We start from the raw sequence: 24476 nt of genomic DNA, 5'->3' as shown, positions 1-24476 counted from the left end.
CAGGACAGAGGTCCCCCGGTAAAGGCAGAGCCATGTCTGAAACACAGGTCTCCTGATTATTCAGCTCCTGCTCTCATGCGCTCCACCACACTTCACAGAGCTAAAGGCACATCCCATAAACCACCTGGGAAGACCCTGTCCTGGATTTATCCTTCTTGAGCCCTGATTCATTCTTCAGGAAAGGTAGGATAGAATAATGTTGAGAGTCTCAGAGTACAGAGAAGAAACAATCTCCTGACCAAGAATCCCAGCAACAAACTACTCAACGTTTCAAGATGATGCAAAATGCTGCAGGGAAAATGAACTCTTTCCCTCCTTCCAGCCATACGCTGAAAATCTGAAAATGATACTGAACACATGATATCAACTGCTATTGCCATGGACTGAGCCTGGTTGCCTATATGTTGACTCATGAAAGGATTTGTACTCTGAAGTATGACAAGCATGATACCATCAACAGCACTCTTGTGAAAAATACCAAATGCTGCTTCCTTAAAGTAAACTAAATATGACACGCTTGGAGCTAAATCTCTGACCCTGTGTGACTAAAACAGAATTTCAAAGCCACTCACAGGTCCTGCATCTTATTATTTTTTTCCTTTTGGCTCTGCTCTTTCCTAGATACCAACAAAATTTAATCTTTGTGTTGGTTTCATCCAAACAGAAATGTGAAAGTAATTTGTCTCCTTAAGATAACAGAGACAATCAGCTTTGTAGAAAAGGGTGAGAAAATTTACCATCAACAAAATCATTTAATCTTTCACTCCTCTAAAAAAGCAGGCAGAAAAGTAAAAATCCTAATCACAAAGTATTGTCAACCCAAAGAATACAGACAATGAACGAATGGCTTAAAGCAGGCATGGGCTAGGCATGGGAAGAAGGGGGCCAGATTTTAGACCCAGGTCACTCCCTACTTAGCTGTCACAGGGCAGTTGAGAGGTGGAGCTTTAGCAAGTGACAGCAGATTGAATCCCAACTCTGCCATTAACTAGCTATGAAAACTTGAGCAAATTTCTTAACCTGTGAGTCTCAATTTCCTCTTCTGTAAAATAGAGAGAAACATATAAAGATTTTTAAAAATACAGATCAAGTAATCAGCACAGCACTTGGCCCAAAGTTAACACATAGTAAATTCTACTGCCCTTGTCCATGATTGGCATAACCTGGGCAAGAGACAGCACCTCTCCAAATTTCAGTTTCCTTATCCGTAAAATGAGGGTGGGGAGCAATGACTCCATGATTCTAAAATAGAGAGGAAAATAAGTGTAGTAGAGGTCATGGAATCATCATAGTGCTTTGGAGAACAGCACTCTCAGCAAACCTTTAAAGTGTACCTCTCCACATTGCCTAATATGCATCAGGCCATGCTTGATCAGGGTGTCTTCCCAAGTCTTACAAGCGGTGCAGCTAATAAATCTTAGCCTGGAATGAAAGTCCAGGTATAGTTTTGCTAATCAGGCTGGAAATGGTAAGTGGGTCTGAGACACAAGAAAAATGAAGCCAAAGAGATGAGGCTGCAGATATCCAAAAAAAAAAAAAAAAAAAACACCAAGAACAATAATTTAAGCTAATACTATAACAGGTGCTTAGATCTTAAATTGCTCTTTTGTCTCCCCACCCTTGTAACAGTGAGAGCACTTTTTCCAGTCATCTTTCCCATACCGAGGATGAACCCCTTAGGCTTCTAGCTTCTCTGACTATGGGAAGTGAAAACATCATTTGCCGTATATCCTAGAATACAGTTCATGTTTAATAAAGAAAATCACCATGAGTGGCTATGTTCATAATTGCATATGTTCATGTAGTACTTTTTGGTTTATTATGCATTTTGGCCTCATGTTGATCTTTAAGGATGGAAAGCCACCGCTAAAGCCATTCATCTGAAGAGATAAGAAAAAAAAGATTAAATATATCACATTGTTAAGCAGACTTCCATTAGCCATAGTTTATTTCAGTTTAGGTTTTTTTTTTTCTTTTGTTATGCTTTCTTTGTTATGTTTTCTTTCCTTTCTTTTCTTTTTTTTTTAAGTTTACTTATTTTGAGAGAGAAAGAGGCAGAGAGAGAGAAAGAAAATCCCAAGCAGGCTCCACACCATCAGTGCAGAGCCCGATGCAGGGCTCGAACTCCTGGAACCGTGAGATCATGACCTGAGATGAAATCAAGAGTTGGACGCTTAACCGACTGAGCCACCCAGATGCCCCACTTTAAAACCTTTCTTAAGTTTCATTTCAGGATTTTGCCATACCTGCTACCTCTCAGGTCAAAACACAAACAAAACCAAAAAGTTTCATATCCACTCTACTTTCATTATTACAAGTCTTGTCATTCTCTATTTCCCTCCTATGCTTCTCATGCAATAAATACTCAAGATGATACTCTGACTCCGATGTCTTGAAGTTGCTGGCTTCACTCATACATTCAAACAAAGAGTGTCTTCAGGGCAGCAGGCACTTGGGTTACATCAGTGAACAAAATGAAAATCTTCTAGTAAAACTTAAATACTAACAGACAGAAATAGTTGTTGTTATGACATATGTATATAAATATTTATAATGCACATTATAGGTGATATGGAAGAAAAACAGTAATTCAGAGAATGTGTACCAGGATTGCTGATAGGGTAACAGGAGAGATGTTAAATGCAGGCCCATCAGGAAGGCTTCACTGAAAAGGTGAGGCTTGAACCAAGACTGAAGGCAGTTGAGAGAGTTAGCCAAGAAGAAACACAGAGAAAAACATTCCAGGCAGAGGGACAGAGCAAAGGCCCTGGGGTGAGAACATGTCAGGTTTATTCAAAAACCAGCACTGAAGGAGGCCCATGTGGTTTGTGTGAGCTAGCAAGTGAGCCAGGAAGGCAGGAAGATCACACAGGGCCTTGAAGTCTATTATAACGACTCCATGGTAAAAGTCCATTGTAAAGTTCTTATTTGATGTGGAATAAGGAATCACTCAGTTTTTGAGCAAAGGAGTCACATGCTAGTTTTTTTGTTTGTTTGTTTGTTTTTAAAGGATCTCACCATGGCTGCTGTGTTGAGAACAGACTGTAGTGGGCAAGGGTAGAAGCAGGGAGACCAGTTAGGTGGCTTAGCTCAGAAGAGCAGCAGGAGAGGTTTTGAGAGCAGTTAGATTCTGGATATATTTTGAAGGTTGAGGGCCATTCTTTCCTAACAGATTAGATACAGAATAATAGAGAAATTGGCTTGTCAAAGAAGACAACTGATCTACAAAGGATGAAACTGCTAGCAATCATTTTGAGGCAAAACCCTAAATTGACACTTTGGTACAGATGTTACAGGCATCCTGTTCTACTTTCCTCGGTCTCATCAAATCTCAAATTCTCTTTAAATCCACCCCTCTTTCTCTCCTCCCACAGAAATAATCTAATTAGAGAAGGGCACTCTATTGCAGATAGATGATATTTCCTCTGAGAAACTGTGGCTATGACTGCAAAGACAGACACCCTGCCCCAGGCTATCCAAGCAACAACGGAAAATTTCCATGTGTCATGTACTGGCTGTATGACTTTGGGCAAGTCATTTCTCCTCTCTCTGCCTCATTCTTTTGTCTTAAAGTTAATACTATCCACAGGGTTATTGTGAGTATTAAAAGACTGAATAGATATCAAGCAGTTAGAACAGCATCTGACACAGAGTACACAATATATAAGGAGTGCAATTATTACTGTCACTGTCATTAAGTCTTTCTGTTATTTCTCAGTCTCAGAATAATTTTATGAGAAATAATATCTACAGAGCTGATGAGTCTAATATGTATTATTCCAAAAACATGAATAATCTAACACTAAGGTACTGAGTACAGGGCAAGTTGCTGGTAGGTGTCATAGAAGCCTAACTGCCCTAACTCAGTCACTAAAACAGTACAGGACAAATATTACCCATTGTGTGTTTTAGGCAAAGAAAACATGGATTCATACCTCATGTCTCTGTGATTTTAAGAAGCTGACCTATCACAGAAGCCCCATGAACTTCTCTGAACTTTTCAACTCTAGTTGTCTGAGATGTTTTAAGGGATATAAAGATGGTATCTAAGCACTTCAGCTTTTGTTACATACCAGAATCAAGAATGTTTCAGCTGTGGTTTTAAAGTGTTCACTAATCATCTAGCAATATAATTCAGAACTTAAAATCTGTATCTATTTCTATATGCTACTTAACTTAAATCTGTTCTCTTCTCCCAGCTTCTGATACTGAATGAATATCTATGGAAAATGCCACAGAACAACAGGTAACACTTTCAAGACTTATCCAGCCTGGGATTCTCAATCCTACCTGCATCTTAGAATTACCTGGAGAGCTTTAAACATATTAATGCCAACGCCCACGCCTAGATCTCTGGTGTAATTGAAACCAACATTGAAAACTATGGATAGGCAAATCCTATAAGTATTACTTATTGAACGGGAGAGACAAAGAGAGTATTGTTTAAATAGTGAATTCGTATATCTGGATTTAAACTAGCATCATCTGGGGTGAGTTCTGGGATGGGAAGAAACTACTAACCTAGATTAGAAATCTTCTTAAACTGCCCCAGAATCTCTTACACTATCCTGAACTTCCAAAACAAGAGGTGGTAATCTTCCATATGTTTTCTCAAAAATGACTTGATGACCAAAACTTAGTTTTCTTGCAAATGAAAGAACACACAATACTATTCTATTTTCCTTTGGCAAAATCCTTCCAAGACTTAGTGCCAAATAAATGGTTATAATTACTATTTTTCTCCATTTCCTTATTATAGTCAATAATAGTATATAGCTTGCCTTTAAGAAGTATGAATCTTCCTTTCATCTGTATTTTTTAATTCATTATCTAAAACATAAAGCCTCTTCTCTGTAATAGTGCATAACATGGAGAAATTATTTCCAAATGTTTTTGCCTGTCAGCATTGTATAAGACTGGGTAATAGCTTTCTATAATAAACTCATTCATTCATTCACTCCTTTAAAATACAATACTTACTAAATCTTTACTATACACTAGAAATGACATTTCTTTCAGCTGCTTAGATCATACCAGTGATCAAGACAGACCAGACCTGAATATTCTTCTAGATGCCTTTAAATGCATAAAATTAAAGTAGAACTATAGGGCAAAGACATCTAAATAATAGGTTAAGATAACGGAAATCTAATATAACTACACTACAAATGCCATATGGAACCCTAATTTACTAAATGTCTACTATAAACCAGATGTTATATTAGTCCCTTTAATATATGGTATTCATTTAATAAAACTGCTGTCCAGTAGAGATGACATTACTATTTAGAAGAAATTAAAAGAGGCTAAACAGTGAGAAAATTCTTTCTTTTAGCAGTTTAAATTTGGCTTTCCACATTAGAGGAAATTCTACATCCCAAAGCTGTCAAGAATGACTTGTGACAGAGTTGTGTCAATTCATTTCAACAAAAAAATTTTTCATCTTAGTTCAACTACATCAACTGTGAGATTTGGGGGCTTAAAAAAAAAGAAATAATCACATTGTCATAAGAATACGTTACCAATTTCACATTTTTTAAGTCGAAAATTATGTAAACTGTGTTTCAAGCATAATGCATAAACTACCTATCCATAGATATTAAGCCACGCAGCTTAAGGATAACTTAGTATTAACAAATATACTGAGACCAATAAAATACATAAACATTACTAGGTACAGTGATGAATCCTTTAACTTCCTTTACAAACACTAGTCCAAACCAAACGTCACTCAGCTCAATCAGAAATCTATAGGACTGTAATTCCACCCCAAGGAAAAACTGGGTGACAACCCAAAGCTGTCTCCAAACCATTCTAATAATAATCTAGTTTTGTTTTTTGTGTTTTTTTAATTATTCGTGTGAAGCTATCCAATCCTACACGACCCCCCCCCCAAAAAAAAATCCTTTTTTTTTTTTTTTTTTTTAAGTTTTTAACGTTAATAGGGAACTGCCAATTGGGGTCAATTTATAAGTTTCCGGGGAAAGCTGATACATGCCAACCCTGTTAACTAACTCTAGGTAGAGACTGATTCCAAAATGGGATTCACTCCTTCCTCATTTACACCAAGGATCATCCATTCCCTTCGCCTTTTAAAGGACAAACGAGCTCACTCTGATCGTGCACAACTTGACTTGTAGCTACGTTCAGACAGTGCCTGGAACGCAGGCTTTCGGGCCGCCCCCGCCCCAGAACTGGCCGCTCAAGTCTGGACGAGGGCCAGCTCCTGTCACCTCGCGACCTGCGCCCCTCTGCCCCCACAGTACTCCCGAGCCGCCCGCCGGCAAAGTTTCCCCGCCGCTCACTCGGGGGTACATCCGAGGGGGCCACTCGGGGTCGGGAGGACCCCGAGCTCCCGGGTTACGGAGACGAAGACATCGTCCTGCCCTGGTTACAGAAGCAGGCTGAGAAAGCAAAAGCAGCCTCGGCCATACAGACGCCCGGTTGTGCAGGCAGAGCACCGCGGATGCAGGCGGGGTGCGGGGACGTCAGAAGGGGGCTCAGCGAGGTCCCTGCCCCGCCACCCGGACTCGCCCGCACTCACCGTCGATGTTCTCCCGGTCGCTTATGTGCTGCAGGTTGCAGCCCGTGTCCTCGCGGCTCAGGTCCGTGTCGGGCCGATAGGACTCCAGTCGGGAGTGGGCATTCCTCCGGAGCTTGGGGCTGGACGACACGCAGCACGAGGTAGTGTTCCCCATCTTCGGTGGCCCCCCGACTCCTGCTGCTCTCGCCTTCCTCCCCGTCCCCGGGCGCGGGGCGCGGGCGGCGGGGGCGTGAAGGGGAGGCCCGCCCGCCCGCCGCCGCGGGAGGGGGCGGAAGCCGCGGCCGGCCCCCGGGTCAGCAGCAGCGGCGGCGGCGGCGGGGCCTCGCCATGGGCGGTGGCGGCGGCGGCGACGAGCGGGCGGCGGCCCCGGCTCCCCAGGCTCTCCCTCGGCCTTCGCGCGCGCCCGCCCTGGCCCGGCGGGCCTGTCTGCGGCGGAGGAGCGCTCGGGTCCGCGCGACTGCGGCCGCCGAGCCTAGCTCACCCCGCCGCGGCCATGGCGGGCGGCGCCGCGCAGGCCGCCTCCCCCCTGCGCTTCCCGGTCGGCCCCCGGGTCCCCGGCGGCGGCGCTGGCCTCCGCAAGAGGTTCCGGTTCAAGCGGGGGAGACGCGTGTCCGCGCGGGGCGGAAGGGCTGGCGGGCGGACGTGGGCACGGCCCTCAAGCCCCGCGCAGCGAGGCGCGGTGCTGCCCGCGAGGATGCTCGGGCGCCCTCCCCCGCCGCAGCCCCCGCCCCGCCCCGTCGCCGCCTCTTCCCTCTGCCCTGGAAGCAGATCGGCGGCCGAAGAGGGAGGTCCCGTGCCGGCGCGGCCGCGCGCGAATGTGGGGTCGGGACCTGGGGCCGCGCCTCACGCAGGCAGGCGTGAGGAGCCGCAGTCCACGCCGTTGGAAGCTTAGCGCCTCGGTGTCCTTACCCTCCCGGTCTCCGCGTCCTCCACCTCCCTCGGGCCTAACACTGGGACGAGAGGTGTGTGTGGCGGGCCTGCGCCGCCCTGGGCCCGGCCGAGTCCCGGTAGTCCGCAAAGGGGCCGGAGCGAGCGGGGGCGCAGACAAGGAGCCGGAGGGGAGGACGGGGGGCACGGGGTGGAGGAGGGCTGGGGTCGCGGCCGCCGCCCTGGGGTGATGGAGCCTGCGTGGCTCACACCCGGCAGGGGGCGGGGGGGGCGGGGGGAAAGCTTGCTTGCTTGCTTTCTTGCTTGCTTGCTTTCTTTCTTTTTCATCTCTTAAGCATTAAAAAGGAAACTGGATGTTGATTTGGGACTTCTCACTTGTTGATGTTTGCCAGGATTTAGTGGCCTTGTATTAAGCGGTGAAATAATTCTTGGGGCCCCCTGGGTTACATTAATGTTGAATTAGCTGTAGAGTGCTTTGAGTTTCTAGGAAGTTAATGTGAAGTAGAGACAGATAACACCAGTTATCTTTCTTTACTTTTGAATGCTGTCGGGTTGTGTCCTGCCGCGACCAGTCTGACCTGAGGCATATTAGAGTGCCTGGCTCACAGCAGAAGTTCAGGAAATCGAGGGCTCCATTCCCTCCAGACACCCCAGAAAGACCTTCTTGCCTCAAGAGCATAAGGTGGCAGAAATAAGCTCCCCACTCTTTTTCCAAGTAGTCAATGAAGAAGGCACGAGGAGACTCAGGGAAAAAATGGTTTTGAGCACAGAAAAATCTGGCACAACCTTCTTAATTTTATATATGAGGGAACTGAAGTCGCGAAAGATTAAGTGCCTTGATTTGCTCCACGTCTCAGTACTAGTTAGTGACAGTTGCAAGTACTAAAAGGGAAGGAAAAGAGTAAGGGAACTAACACTTAGGTAGCATCAGCAACGTGTTATCCAGTTAATGCTCTGAACTGGATTAATGCCATTTGTTGGGATCAGTAGCAGATGTCCTTGGAAAATAAATGGCATCAAAGTGCTGATGCTGACAGGATGAGAACGGAACTGTAAAGGGAAGTTCCAATGAACTGCAGCCCTGAAAAGGTGGGTAAAGAGCAACAAGACACAATAATGCTCTTTATTAAAGCAGCTCTGACCGTCTTGCTTCCCAGGAAAGTTTGGGACATAACTGCAAGTCAGTGAATGCGTATATTCACATTTTCAAGGCCACAGTGTGTGGGTAAGATGGATGAAAATTGGGACAGGGGTTACCATATTGTCTGCTCTGATTGCTGTTTTATAATTTGGACATTATAAGCACCCAAATACTGAACCATATGTGTATGGCATATCCACTCATGCATATTAAATACTTTTCATTTAATTGCAGAATTTTTAGTATTTATATTAATGATATGGCTTGAAGGGGTTAATAGGAGAGACAGAGCGCCATCTGCAAGCTTACTGTGCTGGCAGGTCATTCGGGAGTGTTAACTGAAAAGAGCCTCTGGAGGTGAGGGAAGACAGGACTAGGGGTAGAGATAGCCACAGATTTTTGGCCAAAGGATGGACAGCCACTGGTCAGGAGAGGTTTTTTGGTTCCCCACCTTCCCCATCCCGTCTTTGACATTCCTGCTATGTTCCCTTTAGGAGTGCACCTGTTGGGCTTATTCAAAAGTGTGACTTTTGGTCAACAACAGGCCCAGACCTAGTGCTAAATCCTCACCAGTGATTTACCTGAGTGCCACGCCCCCTGCCCCTCCCAACACACACATACCTCAACACAAACATACCTCCTCCACAGAGAGCTACCTCCTCTTTGACACACAATGAGACTTTAGAAGAGGTTGCAGAAGCAAGGTGATACCAAGATGATAATGAAATGTGTCATTAATTGAACATCTGTTAGAAGCCATGCTCTGTACTGGTTTTTTTTACATCCTCAGCCTATGCTGTTTCCCACATTTTACAAATCAAGACACTTTCTGATAATTAAACCCAAGATCAGACTACTGAGAAAAGGTGTAATCAGATTTGAACCTTGGTTCTTACTGTGAAGTCTATAAGGTCCCCTCTCAGTTGTATCCACCCCAACACCTCCTGCCCCCACCAGTAGGTATCACTGAGCAGGAAGGGAGGAGAGAAGCAGGTTAGAATAATGAGAGAAGAAATCTGCAAAGCTTTGGAGTGAAAAAGAGATTCTAGTGTTGCTTCTTCCCTTTTCTATTCTTTTTGAAGGAAGCTGGCAGTGACTGCTTAGGACTAGCTCTAGACTTGAAGAAGAGAGGGGAGCCTTATTTCTGTGGGCACCGCCCTTCTGACCAGAGTAAGTAGACACACAAGAAAGTTGAAGAGAAGCAAGAGAAGTGTATGCAGAAATAACATGTGCAGTTAGCCACAGCATCTTTGACATTGTGCCACGTGGGAATCTAAATGCAAGAACACTTCCTCAGTAGGGTAAATCTAGCCCAGGATTGGGCCAGAGGGAGAGAGAAAAGATGAGCACTGCAAGCCAAAACCCCTGTCCTCAACTCAGTTTTGAGAAAATATCAACCTGCATCTACTCATAACCCACACCCTGCTCTTTAAGCAAAAACAATCATTTGGGCATTTTCCTTTCCTTCGGCTTTCACTACGATGACTCTTTAAGATTGTGGTCATTGTGAAGAGTTAAATATGGAACTTGGGTGAACCAGCTAAGTCAGTGCTCTTAAATTTTTTTTTAAGGAGTAGTAGCGCTTTTTGAACAAAATTTTCAATGGAACCACAGTATTTAAAACGTGATTGGTATTAGTATTAATCTATAAAATCTACTTATAAAAAACTACTGAGAATAAGCTACCTTAATTGAATCAGGTCTTCAGTCACACTTCTATCCATGAAATATGGATCAGTCACTTGCACAATGCCCTGAATCACCTCCTAGAATACAGAAAACACTGAGCCAAGTTAACCCAGGACCTGGACTTTTGGTCAAAAGAAGAAAAATGGGTAAAGTCTTGGGGGAAAAAAACCTTCTCAGAGTATATCTGCCCTTTCCTTATCACTTGGTAACCAGGTTTCTGTGTTAGTTACTCAACATTTGTGAGGCAGTTATGAAAAAACCAAGACCCTTTGTGGTACCACCAATGCTCTTCCTGTCACCCTCTTATTTTCTAGTGACCTCCACTATAGATAAGGCCTCTCCCTAGTACTTGAAGGTAAGTAGTCTACAATGTAACCAGCTATTGGCGAAGTATTTGCTTTGATAGCCACTTGACCTTGACCAAGGTAGGTGATTCATTTATTGATAAAATATTTCTCAGAAGTGTACTGAGCCAGGCACCTTAGGGATACAAAAATGGTAAAATATAGTTCTTGCCCTTGAGAAATTCATCATCCAGTAAGGTAAAAAAATCAAAAGATCAGATGTAGAACATGTCCATCTATGTGAGTGATTGTGGTCACTTGGTGGTGAAATCTGAAGAATGCCAAGACTATATATTAAGTAATTTTCTTCCCTGTGGATGCATGTAAAATTCCACTATAAGAGATTTATTCCTATGAAGTAAAGAATTATACCCAGAGATTCTGTCAGAGTGAAAATTCCCAAAAGCAATTAACAATGGCTAGTATATTTAAACACTAATGCCAAATCTTTTGTACTAGAGTAACTGCCAGGAACAATATGTTGAGAAGGATTCTAAGGTCCTGTTTCCAGCCCAACAGGGAAGAATGCTGCCCTAAGGAAAGGAGGAGGAGGGGCAGGAGATAGCACTTGTGCCACATATTTCCTATCCATGAGTCAAACCTTTGTTTATGGAACAAATAATGAAGCTGGGGACAGACAGAGTCTTTGGGTTTCTGGGCAAAGGCCCACAAGGAAACTGATTTATCTACCACACAACTGAGAGTTCACCACCTGTCCCCAGGCTAACCAGCCTTAAGAAGTCTAATCTCTCTCTTGCCATTGCCAAACTCAATCTTTATTCTTCTGTGCTCAGCAGGAATAGAAATGGTAAAGGTATGTGCAATCTTTGAGAACTAGGATAAGGCAAATCCCAACATCTCACAGGGTTGGTCTGACTGGGAGAGGCTGTTACTTCTCTACTCAGGATCAGTCCTTCCATCTTCCCTTGTTATGGAATCCTCCATTTTGTGAGGACCGGCAGCATGCCCCCCTCAAAGATGACAGCTGGCCATGTGACTAGTTTGGCCAATGATATGTGAGGTGAATCTTACAAGAAAGCTCTCTGGTGGTATTTCCTCTTTTGTTTCTTGGAATGTGGACACGGTGGCTGAAATTCTAGCCTGTGCTTTGTAATACCAACTGACCTTGAAGATGAAAGCCATGAACTAAGATCTGTCCCTGTATGCTTCTTTTACATGAAAGAAATAAACTATGTTGTATAAGCCACTGTTGTTTTGCATTCCCAAGTAATGTGCAGCCAAATCTGATCCTGATTTGTTGAGGATCTGATATTATCCTTTGATAGAGTTTTATGTCTCTGTGTCAGCAGTTTTCACTCATTGGCCCCCAGAAAATGGGGATTCTGACCTACAACTGGGCAGTCATCATGTGTACTTGGCTGCCCATAGTAGAACGCAGTTTGGAATGGGAAAATGCAGTAGGCAGGCTCAAGCCAAGGTAAGATTTTGTAGCAAAAAGAAGTTGTTCCCCCAAAAGGCAGATTAGTCCCCATGGAAATTGAAAGAATTAACTGCCTGATGCATTATTTTAATACAGCATTCTTTCAGTATTCCCAGAACTGGAACTGAGCATAGTATGCTGTATGTGTGTCTTACAGACATACTGTGGTAGATATTAAAGATCCACCTGACCCAGGAAATTAATTCTCTCCTGTTCAAAAAGTTTTTTCTGGACCTCTCTTCATGACTCCTCCACTGACTATTTGGAAAAAGGCTAGAAAGTTGGTTTCTGCTACCTTATATTCTTCCAAACACAGGCAAGAAGTCTTTCTAGTCAAAGATGGTTGGCATTGGGGATGTTGGAGGGGATTTCTCCCATGAGCCAGGCACTTTGCATACCTTTATGTTAGTTAACTGGCCTCACGTTAGACCCTGTTGCCAACGTGACAAAAACCAGCAGCATTTTAAAAGTAAAATAAAGATAATTGATAAATTGTGTTAACTTATTGCCTGTACCTCACATTTATGATCTCGAGGGAACTTTAAACACTACAGCTATAATTCAACATTCAGACAGCCCTAGTGTCCCCAGGAACAGCTGGGTAGATCCTGCTGAAGTGGGCAATCCTGTCACCTCCCTGCTTGAGGTTTGTCAATAGCCTCTCACTGGCTATAGAATAAAAACTCCACTCTGCCTGGCATTCAGGCCCACCTTTCTCCAGCCCATCAGCACTGTTCACAGTTAACAGGCCTGTCATTCTGGTCTCACTTTACTCGTGTGACCTCATTGCCTGAACACCTTTCCTCCTCTGCTGCCCAGCTCCATGTGTTTTTAATCCTTCTTAGCCTTCAAGGCCCAGCACAAGCACTGTTTTTTCTCAGTCCCTCATGCTGGAAACCATAAACTCACATAGGTTTTATCTAAAACCATCCATCTTTTCTAGTTGTTGTTTTTATGCATTAATTTCTTTTATCTTGCCTACTAAACTCTAAACTCCTAAAAGACACCCTTGTTTGCTTCCCTGAATCTTCTTTGCAGCACTTTGCCACGTGCCTGGCATGTAGGAAGTGCTCAAGGACTATTTGTTACCTGATAAGAGGTTAGACAACCTGAACACGCTCCTTTTTTAACCCCCTCAGTCTTCTGGTACTTTTCTTTCTCTCCATCCTTTATTCTCAGCAAGGAAGGACCTACTGAACTGGAGGCAGGGAAAGGGGGTTGTGTTAGTGATGATTGTAGAAAGTCTTCACTGATAATTCCCTTTTATTGTGTGTTGAAATATTTGAGGAAATATTTCTTGCGTTGTAAAGCTTTTGAGATCCATAGAGATCTACAGGCAATAAAGTGTTTATTACCTTTTATGCCTTCTTGCAAATTAATTAGCCAGGAAAACAGCTTTATGAAATGAAGTTATGCTTTTCAGAGCCTGGTTCTGACCGTATTAGGAAGAAACACATTAGAGAGTGTCATTCATTAACTTGTCCACTTCAAAAAGAGAAGATGGAATCTCAGAGCTTAGATTGCCATGCTTCATGTTTTTTTAAACCTGAAAGCATCCAAATCCAGAAGAAAAAAGGTAATATGCCGTATATGTGTATGCATGTGTGTACGTGCATGGAATACATACATGCTCAAAAGCCCTGTTCATTCAGTTGACAAATTTTGCCAGTTTGTCCAAATCAGTGAAAGGGCAGATTGCCCATGTCTAGAGACCTTTCTTGTCACCGCTGGGGAGGGAATGCTCCTACATCTAGTGGGTAGGAGCCAGAGATGCTGCTAAACATCCTATAGTGCACAGGACAGCCCCCACAATAAGCACTGTACAGCCCAAAATGGCAGGAGTGCCAAGGTTGAGAAACCCTGTCTAAATTTGCCAGTTATTCACTTCACAAATGTTATTCATTCTTTCTATTAGGAGGTACACATCCTTACACTTTTCATAGCATCTGAAAGAAAATAACAGCAATTACACTCTATCACGAATTCATTATCTAGTTTAGCTTCCCACTGAAAACGGTTTAAAAGGAAAAAGTAATACTTGTTTAAAAAAGAAAAAGAAAGATTGTTGACTTCAAAATACTTCTTATAACTTCTACAGGAGGTCTTTTAAACAGTCATTCTGGTTCCAGTTTTCCCACGTCATTCTAGAAATATATATATATGTGAACTTGGAAACATGCCCAGTTGCAGATAAGCAGGCCTGTAACAGACTTTTTTTTTTTAACTAAATGAGAAAAAAATCTAAGAGCTTAGAAGCTTAAGAGCCTCTTTGAGAACATTGTTGAGATGATGTGCAAGGCACAGAAAACACCACTGGATTTACTCTATTTAAAGTCAGAGATTAATGACATTTCCTTCGTATTAGCTCTCATTCAGTGTTTTGTTAATACTTTCCCCTTTTTTGAGGGGAGCATGATTTCCTTCAGCCATTTGATCATTTCCCATATATTTTCTTTTATGATAATGTGATCATATTTTATATATATATATATATATATATATATATATATATATATATAAACTTTATAGCCTCCATTTTTTTTAGTGTCTTAAGTACTTTCCCAAACCAGTTAACAGTTTTTAAAAACTATCACAACAGCAAAATATATCCTATATAGATGTGCCATAACTCATTAAACATTCCACAATTATTGGACATTCCATTTGTTTCTTTTCAGTATAATAAACAGTTCTGAGGTGTGCATTTTGATATACTGATCTTTTTTGCATCTACTTATTTCCATAAAAGGAATTAGTCTGAGTCATTTTGACCAGATAGGAACATCTTAAAATCTCTTGATAAGTGTTGCCATATAACATTTTAGAGAGTTTATGCCATTTTGCAATTGTTTCCTTACTGAAACTCAAAGCTCAGAAAGGAACTTCTGGCCATTCTATGATCTGTAATTGGATGAGTTTCCATTGTCTCTGACAACATTTTATATACACCTTTACCCCAGGATTTATTATATTTTACCCACCTCTCTCCAAGTAAACTCTGAAGTAGAGAACAGAACTTGTCTTATTTTTTTGTCGCCCCAGTATTATGAAAATAAACACCTAACAGGCATCAAGGTACTGTCAGGTAAATCTCCGGAAGCAGTAATTGTGTCAATCTTAGTTTCCCTGTGATGGACCACAGTGGTTTTATACATCTAACAAAGGGAGGCTGCATATAGAGAGCTGTGTTCTAAATCCAGTCCTGACAATTCTTCAGCATATTGTTTTTCCAAGTTCTGAATTGCTTCAGTGTGTCCTGTTATTTCTATTTTCCTTCTGTCCAGCAGGTGAACTTATAGCTGATAATCACCTGCAATGTTTCTTCATAATGTCACCTTATCCCAAGACCTTCAAGAGCCATGATTGTTACAAACCTAATAGAAACTTCTTTCTATTACTTAGTTGCTATCCTTCTGCATTTCTTGGGAACTTTACCTTGGCAGGATATGTGACGCTAAGTTTTAATGAATGTTGAGCAGTCATTGTATGGTAAATACCAAGAAAAACAATGAGTGACGCAAGGAAAGAAGTGAAAATCTGTACCTTCTGCCTTTAGCCCCGCTTCATATCTATACCTTTTAGCATCAGCCCCAAGGATTGGGTCTTCTGTTTGAAAATGAGATCAATTTCATAAGTTCTGAATACTTCTTGCTATGATACTGGGCTGGAGAGAAGCTGGCACCTCCCTCAATAGTGTGGCCTGAAGATGCAAAGTCCCCCCTTTGCTTGGTGATAATGCCATCAACTGCCTAACAGGATGCTTGAAATTCCCCATTGGCCTCCCTTGGCAATAAGGCTTTAGTCTCATTTTGCCTTTGATAAGTGTTATTTGGGTTAGTCACACATGAAAATGTTACTGTTCTCTGCTAGCACAGTACCAGTTAATACATCTGATTAGCCAGATGGATCACTTCTCAAGGCTCCAAAGGTAGAACACAGGGCAACATCTTCACTCACAAAACTCAGAGGGACTAGAGAAAAAGCCATGAGAGAACAAGACGCACTCTGAGTGGAGCTCAGCCAGGAGGCACTGTGGTGGGCCTGGGGTACTCAGAGGACAACCTGATGGAGGAGGGGTGGACCAAGTGATGGGGGAGGGGCTCAGGTGAAAAACAGTAAAATCAGTGCAGAGAAGACTCAGACCTAAGACCTTCCACTACTTTAACCTGCTCCAAGAATGCATAGGTCACAGCTCTGCTTTGGGACACTTCTGTATATAAAGTGCTAAACAGGGGGCACCTGTGTGGCTCAGTTGGTTAAATGGCTGACTTTGACTCAGGTCATGATCTCATGGCTCATGGGTTCCAGCCCCATGTTGGGCTCTGTGCTGCTGACAGCTCAGAGCCTGAAGCCTGCTTCAGATTCTGTCTCCCTCTCTCTCTCTGTCCCTTCCCTGCTCACTCGCTCTCCCTCTCTCTCAAAAATAAATAAATGTTAAAAAAAAATTTTTTTAAGCGCTAAACAGATGAGAGGAATAAGATTTAGGTTCCCTCTCCCATACATGGTATGGGGAGGTTCCCTCTCCCATACATGGTGCACATGGTAATATTGTGAATAGAGTAGAAAAAGGTTTTCCTTCTCAGGAAATAAAAATACTTCCACTCTTGTTAACGGTTTTCTCCACTCACAAATCTGTAGAACTGATTTAAAAAATATTTGAAAAGAATATTAACATTCATAGATGTTAAGTTATTTGTGTGAAATATGGTAATTATTGCCATTTAATTTATAATTGTGAAAAAACTGGATGCACCTAAATGCCCTTGAAGAAATGACTAGTTAAGTAAATTCTGCTACATACAGTAGGATCTATGAAGTCATAAAACTAAAGATGTATATATATATATATATCTATACTTATTTTAGAGAACCATGAAATGTTGAGGGGGAAAAGCAGATTACATACCTGAATGTATCATTTGATTCATGAAAAATTATATATCCCTATGAATATACATGCAAAGGGATGTGTTTTGGGATTCATTAAGAATTTTTGCATCTACAGCACCTGGGGGGCTGAGTTGGTTGAGCATCGCCTTTTGATTTCAGCTAAGGTCATGATTTCAGGGTTCATGAGTTCAAGCCCCTTGTGTAGAGCCTTCTTGGGATTCTCACATGCGCACCCACTCTCGCGCTCTCCCTCTCTCTCCCCCTCCCCTGCTTATGCTCTCTGTCTTCCAAAATAAATAAATAAAATTTAAAAAAAAGAATTTGGGGCTCCTGGGTGGCTCAGTTGGTTAAGCATCCAACTTTGGCTCAGGTCATGATTTCAGGGTTCATGAGTTCAAGCCCCGCATTGGGCCCTGTGCTGACAGCTCAGAGCCTACAGCCTGCCTCAGATTCTGTGTCTCCCTCTCTCTCTCTGCCCCTTCCCAACTCATGCTGTCTCTCATCTCTCTCAAAAATAAATAAACATTAAAAACTTAAAAATTAATTAATTAATTTAAAAAAAGAATTTTTGCATCTATCTTCAATGAGGTGTATCAGTTACTAGTTTTCTTGTACTGTCATTGGCCTCAAAAAAAAAAAAAGTGGAGAAATGTTCTCTCTTTTTTGGAAACGGTTTGTACACAGTTGGTATTACTTCTTTCTTTTTTTTTTTTTTTTAATTTTTTTTTTTCAACGTTTATTTATTTATTTTTGGGACAGAGACAGAGCATGAACAGGGGAGGGGCAGAGAGAGAGGGAGACACAGAATCGGAAACAGGCTCCAGGCTCTGAGCCATCAGCCCAGAGCCTGATGCGGGGCTCGAACTCACGGACCGCGAGATTGTGACCTGGCTGAAGTCGGACACTTAACCGACTGCGCCACCCAGGCGCCCCAGTATTACTTCTTTCTTAAATGTTTGGTAGAATTTACTAGTGAATCCATCTGAGCCTGGAGGTTTTTTTGTGGGTAGCTTTTAATGAATGATTTTTATCTTTATTTTAATTATTAATTTTAATTACTAATCTTTAGTGAATATAGGGCTACTCAGATTTTCTCTTTTTTCTTGAGTCACTATTGTTAATGACTTTCAAAGAATTTGTTGTAACAACACCTATGTTGTTATATTTGTTATATTTTTTGTTGTAATATTCCTTTATTTTTTTTAATGGTTGCAAGATCTGTGGTATTGTCCTGTCTTTTTTCTACTAATGGTCATTTTTTTTTTTTCTTTTTCTCTCTCTCTCCCTCTTTCTCCCATAACTGGTCTGGCTACAGGTTTATCAAGTTTCTCATTTTCCAAAGAGGTTTTATTAGGCTTTATTGATTTTCTAATATCTATTCTGTGTTACTATTTTTTTTTATTTTATTTTTTATTTTTTTTTCAATGTTTATTTATTTTTGAGACAGAGAGAGACAGAGCATGAACAGGGGAGGGGCAGAGACAGAAGGAGACACAGAATCTGAAACAAGCTGCAGGCTCTGAGCGGTCAGCACAGAGCCGGACGCGGGGTTTGAACTCACAGACCGTGAGATCATGACCTGAGCTGAAGTCCCGAAGTCGGACGCTTAACCGACCAAGCCACCCAGGCGCCCCGATTCTGTGTTACTATTATTTTGTTTCCTACTTTATCACTTTTAACTCCTATATTTATGATTTCCTCCCTTTTACTTTGATTTAATTTGCTACCCTTTTTCTGGCTTCTTAATATGGAGACTTAGATTGATTTTAGCACTTTCTTCTTTTATAACATGAGCATTTAAAATTATGCATTTTCGGGGCGCCTGGGTGGCGCAGTCGGTTAAGCGTCCGACTTCAGCCAGGTCACGATCTCGCGGTCCGTGAGTTCGAGCCCCGCGTCGGGCTCTGGGCTGATGGCTCAGAGTCTGGAGCCTGTTTCCGATTCTGTGTCTCCCTCTCTCTCTGACCCTCCCCCGTTCATGTTCTGTCTCTCTCTGTCCCAAAAATAAATAAACGTTGAAAAAAAATTTTTTTAATTACGCATTTTCTTCTAAGTATTCTTTTTATCCTACAAATTTTGGCGTATTTTAAAATTTTCATTCAGGTCAAAATGTTTTATAATATGTGATTTATCCTACCCATAGCCTATTTAATTTGAATGTTTTGTTGTTTGATTTTAAAATATTTTAGGATTTTCTAAATAATTTCAGATAATTCCATGTTTTCAGAAAATGTGATCTATAATTATTTCAATCTTTTTAAATATGATGAAGCATATTATATGACCCAGCTTTTGATCTATTTTAGTAAATGTTTCATGTGCACTTGAAAAAAATGTGTTTTACTGTTGTTGGGCTAAACATACTATAAATATAAATTAGATCCAGTTGTTTAGTAGGATTGTTCAAATCATCTATATCATTAATGATTTTCTATTTTTTCTATCAAATACTAGGAGAGGGGAAATGAAGTCTCCAACTATACATTTGTCTGTTTCTCTTTGCACTTCTATCAGTTTTTCCTTCATATGTTTTGAAGCTCTGTTTTAGGCACATGCAGATTTAGTATTTTTATGTCTTCTTGATGAACTTCCAAATCTACATTGTTCTTGTTTCTTTTCCTACCTTCTTTTGGGTTGTTTTTTAAAAGCCCATTTTACTTCCACTAGTAGTTAATAAGCTATTTCCCTTTGTCCTAATTATTAATGGTTGCTCTAAGATTTACAATATTGTTCTTTAACTTATTCAATCTACATTGAAATAATATTATTCCATATCTTATATAAGATATGTAAGACTCTTACAATATTATGCTTGCATTTTTCCTCTCTTGTCCTTTGAGCCCTTGTTGTACATTTTATTTCCACATGTGTTATGATGTGCTTTTGTTGTTGTTGTTTTTTGTTTATTTTTGCTTTGATCAGTTACCACTGAAGAAATGAATAAATTGATACAAAAATTATTTTATATTCACATATTGACCATTTCTGGTACTCTTCATTCCTTTGTGTAAATTCAAGTTTTCCATCAGATAGCATTTTCCTTTTGCCTGAAGAACTTTAACATTTCTCCTAGTTCAAGTAGCAGGTGCAAAGTTTCCATTTTGTTTATTTAAAAGTTTGCTTTTGTTTTGAAGAATATTTTTACTGGATATAGGATTCTAAATTGATTTTTTATTCTTTCAGCATTTTATAGAGTCATTTCACTTTTTCTTGCATATATCTGCTGAGAAGTCTGCTATAATTTTTATCTACATTCCTCTGTTTGTAATGTGTTTTCCCCTTCTCTGGCTGCTTTTAAGATATTTCTCTTAATCACTTGTTCTAAGCAATTTTTCTGTGATATACCTCAGTTTGTAATGCAAATATGTGTATTTATTCTGCATGGGATTCCTTGGGCTTCCTGGTGTGTGGTTTATAGTTTTCATTAAATCTGAGAAGTTTTTTAGCCATCTGTTACTCACCTTCCCCTTTCTGGGAGCTTGGTTTCATATATGTGAAACGACTTCATATTCTCCCTGAAACTATGTTCACTTTTTTAGCCACCTTATTGAGATATAATTTACAAACCATAAAATTCAGCTGTTTAAACTGTACAAGTCAATGGTTTTTAATATATTTACAGACTTGTGCAACCATCACCATAATCTAATTTTAGAACCTTTACACATCCCCAAAGGAACCAATTAGCAATCATTCGCCATTCCTACTCTCCCTACCCCTTCCAGGTCTAGGCCAGTAATCTGCTTTATGTGTCTGTGGACTTGTCTATTCTAGACATTTCATATAAATCATCATATAATATGCGATCTGTTGCAACTGGCATCTTTCAGTTTGAATAATTGAGGTTAGCATGTAGTGAGGTTCATCAATGTTGTGTAATTTATCAATACTTCATTCCTTTTTGTCACCAAATAAAATTCCTTGTATGGATATACCCTTGTTTATCCAATCATTAATTGATGGGCATTGTGTGGTTTTCACTTTTTGGTTATTATAAATAAATTTGCTTTGAGAATTATATGTCCACACAAGTGTAGACATATGTTTTCATTTCTCCTGGATAGATATCTAACAGTGGAATGGGATAGATATCTAACAGGGTCATATAGTAACTCCATGTTTAAATTTCAAGAAATGATGGGGCGCCTGGGTGGCGCAGTCGGTTAAGCGTCCGACTTCAGCCAGGTCACGATCTCGCGGTCCGTGAGTTCGAGCCCCGCGTCGGGCTCTGGGCTGATGGCTCAGAGTCTGGAGCCTGTTTCCGATTCTGTGTCTCCCTCTCTCTCTGACCCTCCCCCGTTCATGTTCTGTCTCTCTCTGTCCCAAAAATAAATAAACGTTGAAAAAAAATTTTTTTAATTACGCATTTTCTTCTAAGTATTCTTTTTATCCTACAAATTTTGGCGTATTTTAAAATTTTCATTCAGGTCAAAATGTTTTATAATATGTGATTTATCCTACCCATAGCCTATTTAATTTGAATGTTTTGTTGTTTGATTTTAAAATATTTTAGGATTTTCTAAATAATTTCAGATAATTCCATGTTTTCAGAAAATGTGATCTATAATTATTTCAATCTTTTTAAATATGATGAAGCATATTATATGACCCAGCTTTTGATCTATTTTAGTAAATGTTTCATGTGCACTTGAAAAAAATGTGTTTTACTGTTGTTGGGCTAAACATACTATAAATATAAATTAGATCCAGTTGTTTAGTAGGATTGTTCAAATCATCTATATCATTAATGATTTTCTATTTTTTCTATCAAATACTAGGAGAGGGGAAATGAAGTCTCCAACTATACATTTGTCTGTTTCTCTTTGCACTTCTATCAGTTTTTCCTTCATATGTTTTGAAGCTCTGTTTTAGGCACATGCAGATTTAGTATTTTTATGTCTTCTTGATGAACTTCCAAATCTACATTGTTCTTGTTTCTTTTCCTACCTTCTTTTGGGTTGTTTTTTAAAAGCCCATTTTACTTCCACTAGTAGTTAATAAGCTATTTCCCTTTGTCCTAATTATTAATGGTTGCTCTAAGATTTACAATATTGTTCTTTAACTTATTCAATCTACATTGAAATAATATTATTCCATATCTTATATAAGATATGTAAGACTCTTACAATATTATGCTTGCATTTTTCCTCTCTTGTCCTTTGAGCCCTTGTTGTACATTTTATTTCCACATGTGTTATGATGTGCTTTTGTTGTTGTTGTTTTTTGTTTATTTTTGCTTTGATCAGTTACCACTGAAGAAATGAATAAATTGATACAAAAATTATTTTATATTCACATATTGACCATTTCTGGTACTCTTCATTCCTTTGTGTAAATTCAAGTTTTCCATCAGATAGCATTTTCCTTTTGCCTGAAGAACTTTAACATTTCTCCTAGTTCAAGTAGCAGGTGCAAAGTTTCCATTTTGTTTATTTAAAAGTTTGCTTTTGTTTTGAAGAATATTTTTACTGGATATAGGATTCTAAATTGATTTTTTATTCTTTCAGCATTTTATAGAGTCATTTCACTTTTTCTTGCATATATCTGCTGAGAAGTCTGCTATAATTTTTATCTACATTCCTCTGTTTGTAATGTGTTTTCCCCTTCTCTGGCTGCTTTTAAGATATTTCTCTTAATCACTTGTTCTAAGCAATTTTTCTGTGATATACCTCAGTTTGTAATGCAAATATGTGTATTTATTCTGCATGGGATTCCTTGGGCTTCCTGGTGTGTGGTTTATAGTTTTCATTAAATCTGAGAAGTTTTTTAGCCATCTGTTACTCACCTTCCCCTTTCTGGGAGCTTGGTTTCATATATGTGAAACGACTTCATATTCTCCCTGAAACTATGTTCACTTTTTTAGCCACCTTATTGAGATATAATTTACAAACCATAAAATTCAGCTGTTTAAACTGTACAAGTCAATGGTTTTTAATATATTTACAGACTTGTGCAACCATCACCATAATCTAATTTTAGAACCTTTACACATCCCCAAAGGAACCAATTAGCAATCATTCGCCATTCCTACTCTCCCTACCCCTTCCAGGTCTAGGCCAGTAATCTGCTTTATGTGTCTGTGGACTTGTCTATTCTAGACATTTCATATAAATCATCATATAATATGCGATCTGTTGCAACTGGCATCTTTCAGTTTGAATAATTGAGGTTAGCATGTAGTGAGGTTCATCAATGTTGTGTAATTTATCAATACTTCATTCCTTTTTGTCACCAAATAAAATTCCTTGTATGGATATACCCTTGTTTATCCAATCATTAATTGATGGGCATTGTGTGGTTTTCACTTTTTGGTTATTATAAATAAATTTGCTTTGAGAATTATATGTCCACACAAGTGTAGACATATGTTTTCATTTCTCCTGGATAGATATCTAACAGTGGAATGGGATAGATATCTAACAGGGTCATATAGTAACTCCATGTTTAAATTTCAAGAAATGATGGGGCGCCTGGGTGGCGCAGTCGGTTAAGCGTCCGACTTCAGCCAGGTCACGATCTCGCGGTCCGTGAGTTCGAGCCCCGCGTCGGGCTCTGGGCGACGGCTCAGAGCCTGGAGCCTGTTTCCAATTCTGTGTCTCCCTCTCTCTCTGCCCCTCCCCCGTTCATGCTCTCTCTCTGTCCCAAAAATAAATAAACGTTGAAAAAAAAATAATAAATTTCAAGGAATGACAAAACTTTTCCAATATGGCTGCACCATTTTACAATTCTCACCCACAATGAATGCGGATTCCAGTTTCTCCACATTCTTATCAACATTTGTTATTGCCTGTTTTTCACTATAGCCTTCCATTGGGTATGAAGTGGCATCTTATTGTGATTTTGATTTGCATGAAGTTCAGTATCTTTTTGTGTGCTTATTGGGACTTTGTGTATATTTTTTGGAGAAATGTCTATTCATGTCCTTTGCCTACTTTAAAACTAGGTTATTTATCTTTATGTTACTGAGTTGTAAGAGTTCTCTACATATTCTGGAAATAAGACATTTATCAGATATATCATTTGTAAGTATTTTCTCCCATTGTATGGGTTGTCTTTTTAACTTCATGGTTCCTCACACACAAAGTTTCTGTCACATGAGGAGGGTTCTCCCATGTTATGGAAGGGGTGAGAACACAAATCAGCCCTTAGTGTGAGAATATAGAAAAGATAATACTGTAATATGTCAGATATTGATTTGCCACTGTTAACCGATTTTGAGTCACTTGAGTGCCTTGGCAAACTTGATTTGTGGTATCAAATATTGTTAGCAGCCAGAATCATGGTTGGTGGGAGATCTGTTATATAGAGATTAAATTCAGACATCAAACATCAAGAAGCTATTTCCGGGGCAGCTTAGTAGGTTAAGCATCTGACTTCAGCTCAGGTCATGATCTTACAGTTCGTGAGTTCGAGCCCCGCATTAGACTGTGTGCCGACAGCTCAGATCCTGGAGCCTGCTTCAGATTCTGTGTCTCCCTCTCTCTCTGCCTCTCCCCCACTCACGCTCTTTCTCTCTCTCATGAATAAATAAACATTAAG

General features: G+C 40.3%; 2 protein-coding genes across 38 annotated transcripts in view; one reads left to right on the top strand and one right to left on the bottom strand.

Annotated features, from left to right (window-relative positions):
• Positions 1-24476, bottom strand: part of CCNY (cyclin Y) — a 320281-nt gene that overhangs the window by 226578 nt on the left and 69227 nt on the right. The window contains exon 1 of one of the 5 annotated variants that reach the window (XM_045465570.1): positions 6545-6853. The exons of the other annotated variants lie outside the window; for them this stretch is intronic. Coding sequence (XP_045321526.1) covers positions 6545-6698 — 154 coding nt within the window. The 5' untranslated portion in view covers positions 6699-6853. Of the gene's footprint in view, positions 1-6544; positions 6854-24476 lie in introns of those variants that run through there. 5 annotated transcript variants of the gene reach the window in all.
• The window catches only part of LOC123591360 (synapsin-1-like), a 111917-nt gene continuing 94312 nt past the window's right edge, over positions 6872-24476 (top strand). For 12 of the 33 annotated variants that reach the window (XR_006709273.1, XR_006709269.1, XR_006709257.1 and 9 more), the window contains exons 1-3: positions 7478-7506; positions 9656-9743; positions 10577-10617. Coding sequence is in view for 18 of the 33 variants with exons in the window: in XM_045465591.1 (XP_045321547.1) it covers positions 6872-7405 (534 nt within the window). In the remaining 15 variants the exon portion in view is untranslated. Of the gene's footprint in view, positions 7507-9655; positions 9744-10576; positions 10618-12204; positions 14470-24476 lie in introns of those variants that run through there. The other 21 variants (XM_045465583.1, XM_045465579.1, XM_045465576.1 and 18 more) reach the window with 6 other exon arrangements.

This window comes from Leopardus geoffroyi, chromosome B4 (genome assembly GCF_018350155.1).
Source record: "Leopardus geoffroyi isolate Oge1 chromosome B4, O.geoffroyi_Oge1_pat1.0, whole genome shotgun sequence".
Taxonomy (NCBI): domain Eukaryota; kingdom Metazoa; phylum Chordata; class Mammalia; order Carnivora; family Felidae; genus Leopardus; species Leopardus geoffroyi.
This window is presented reverse-complemented; position numbering and strand designations above follow the sequence as displayed.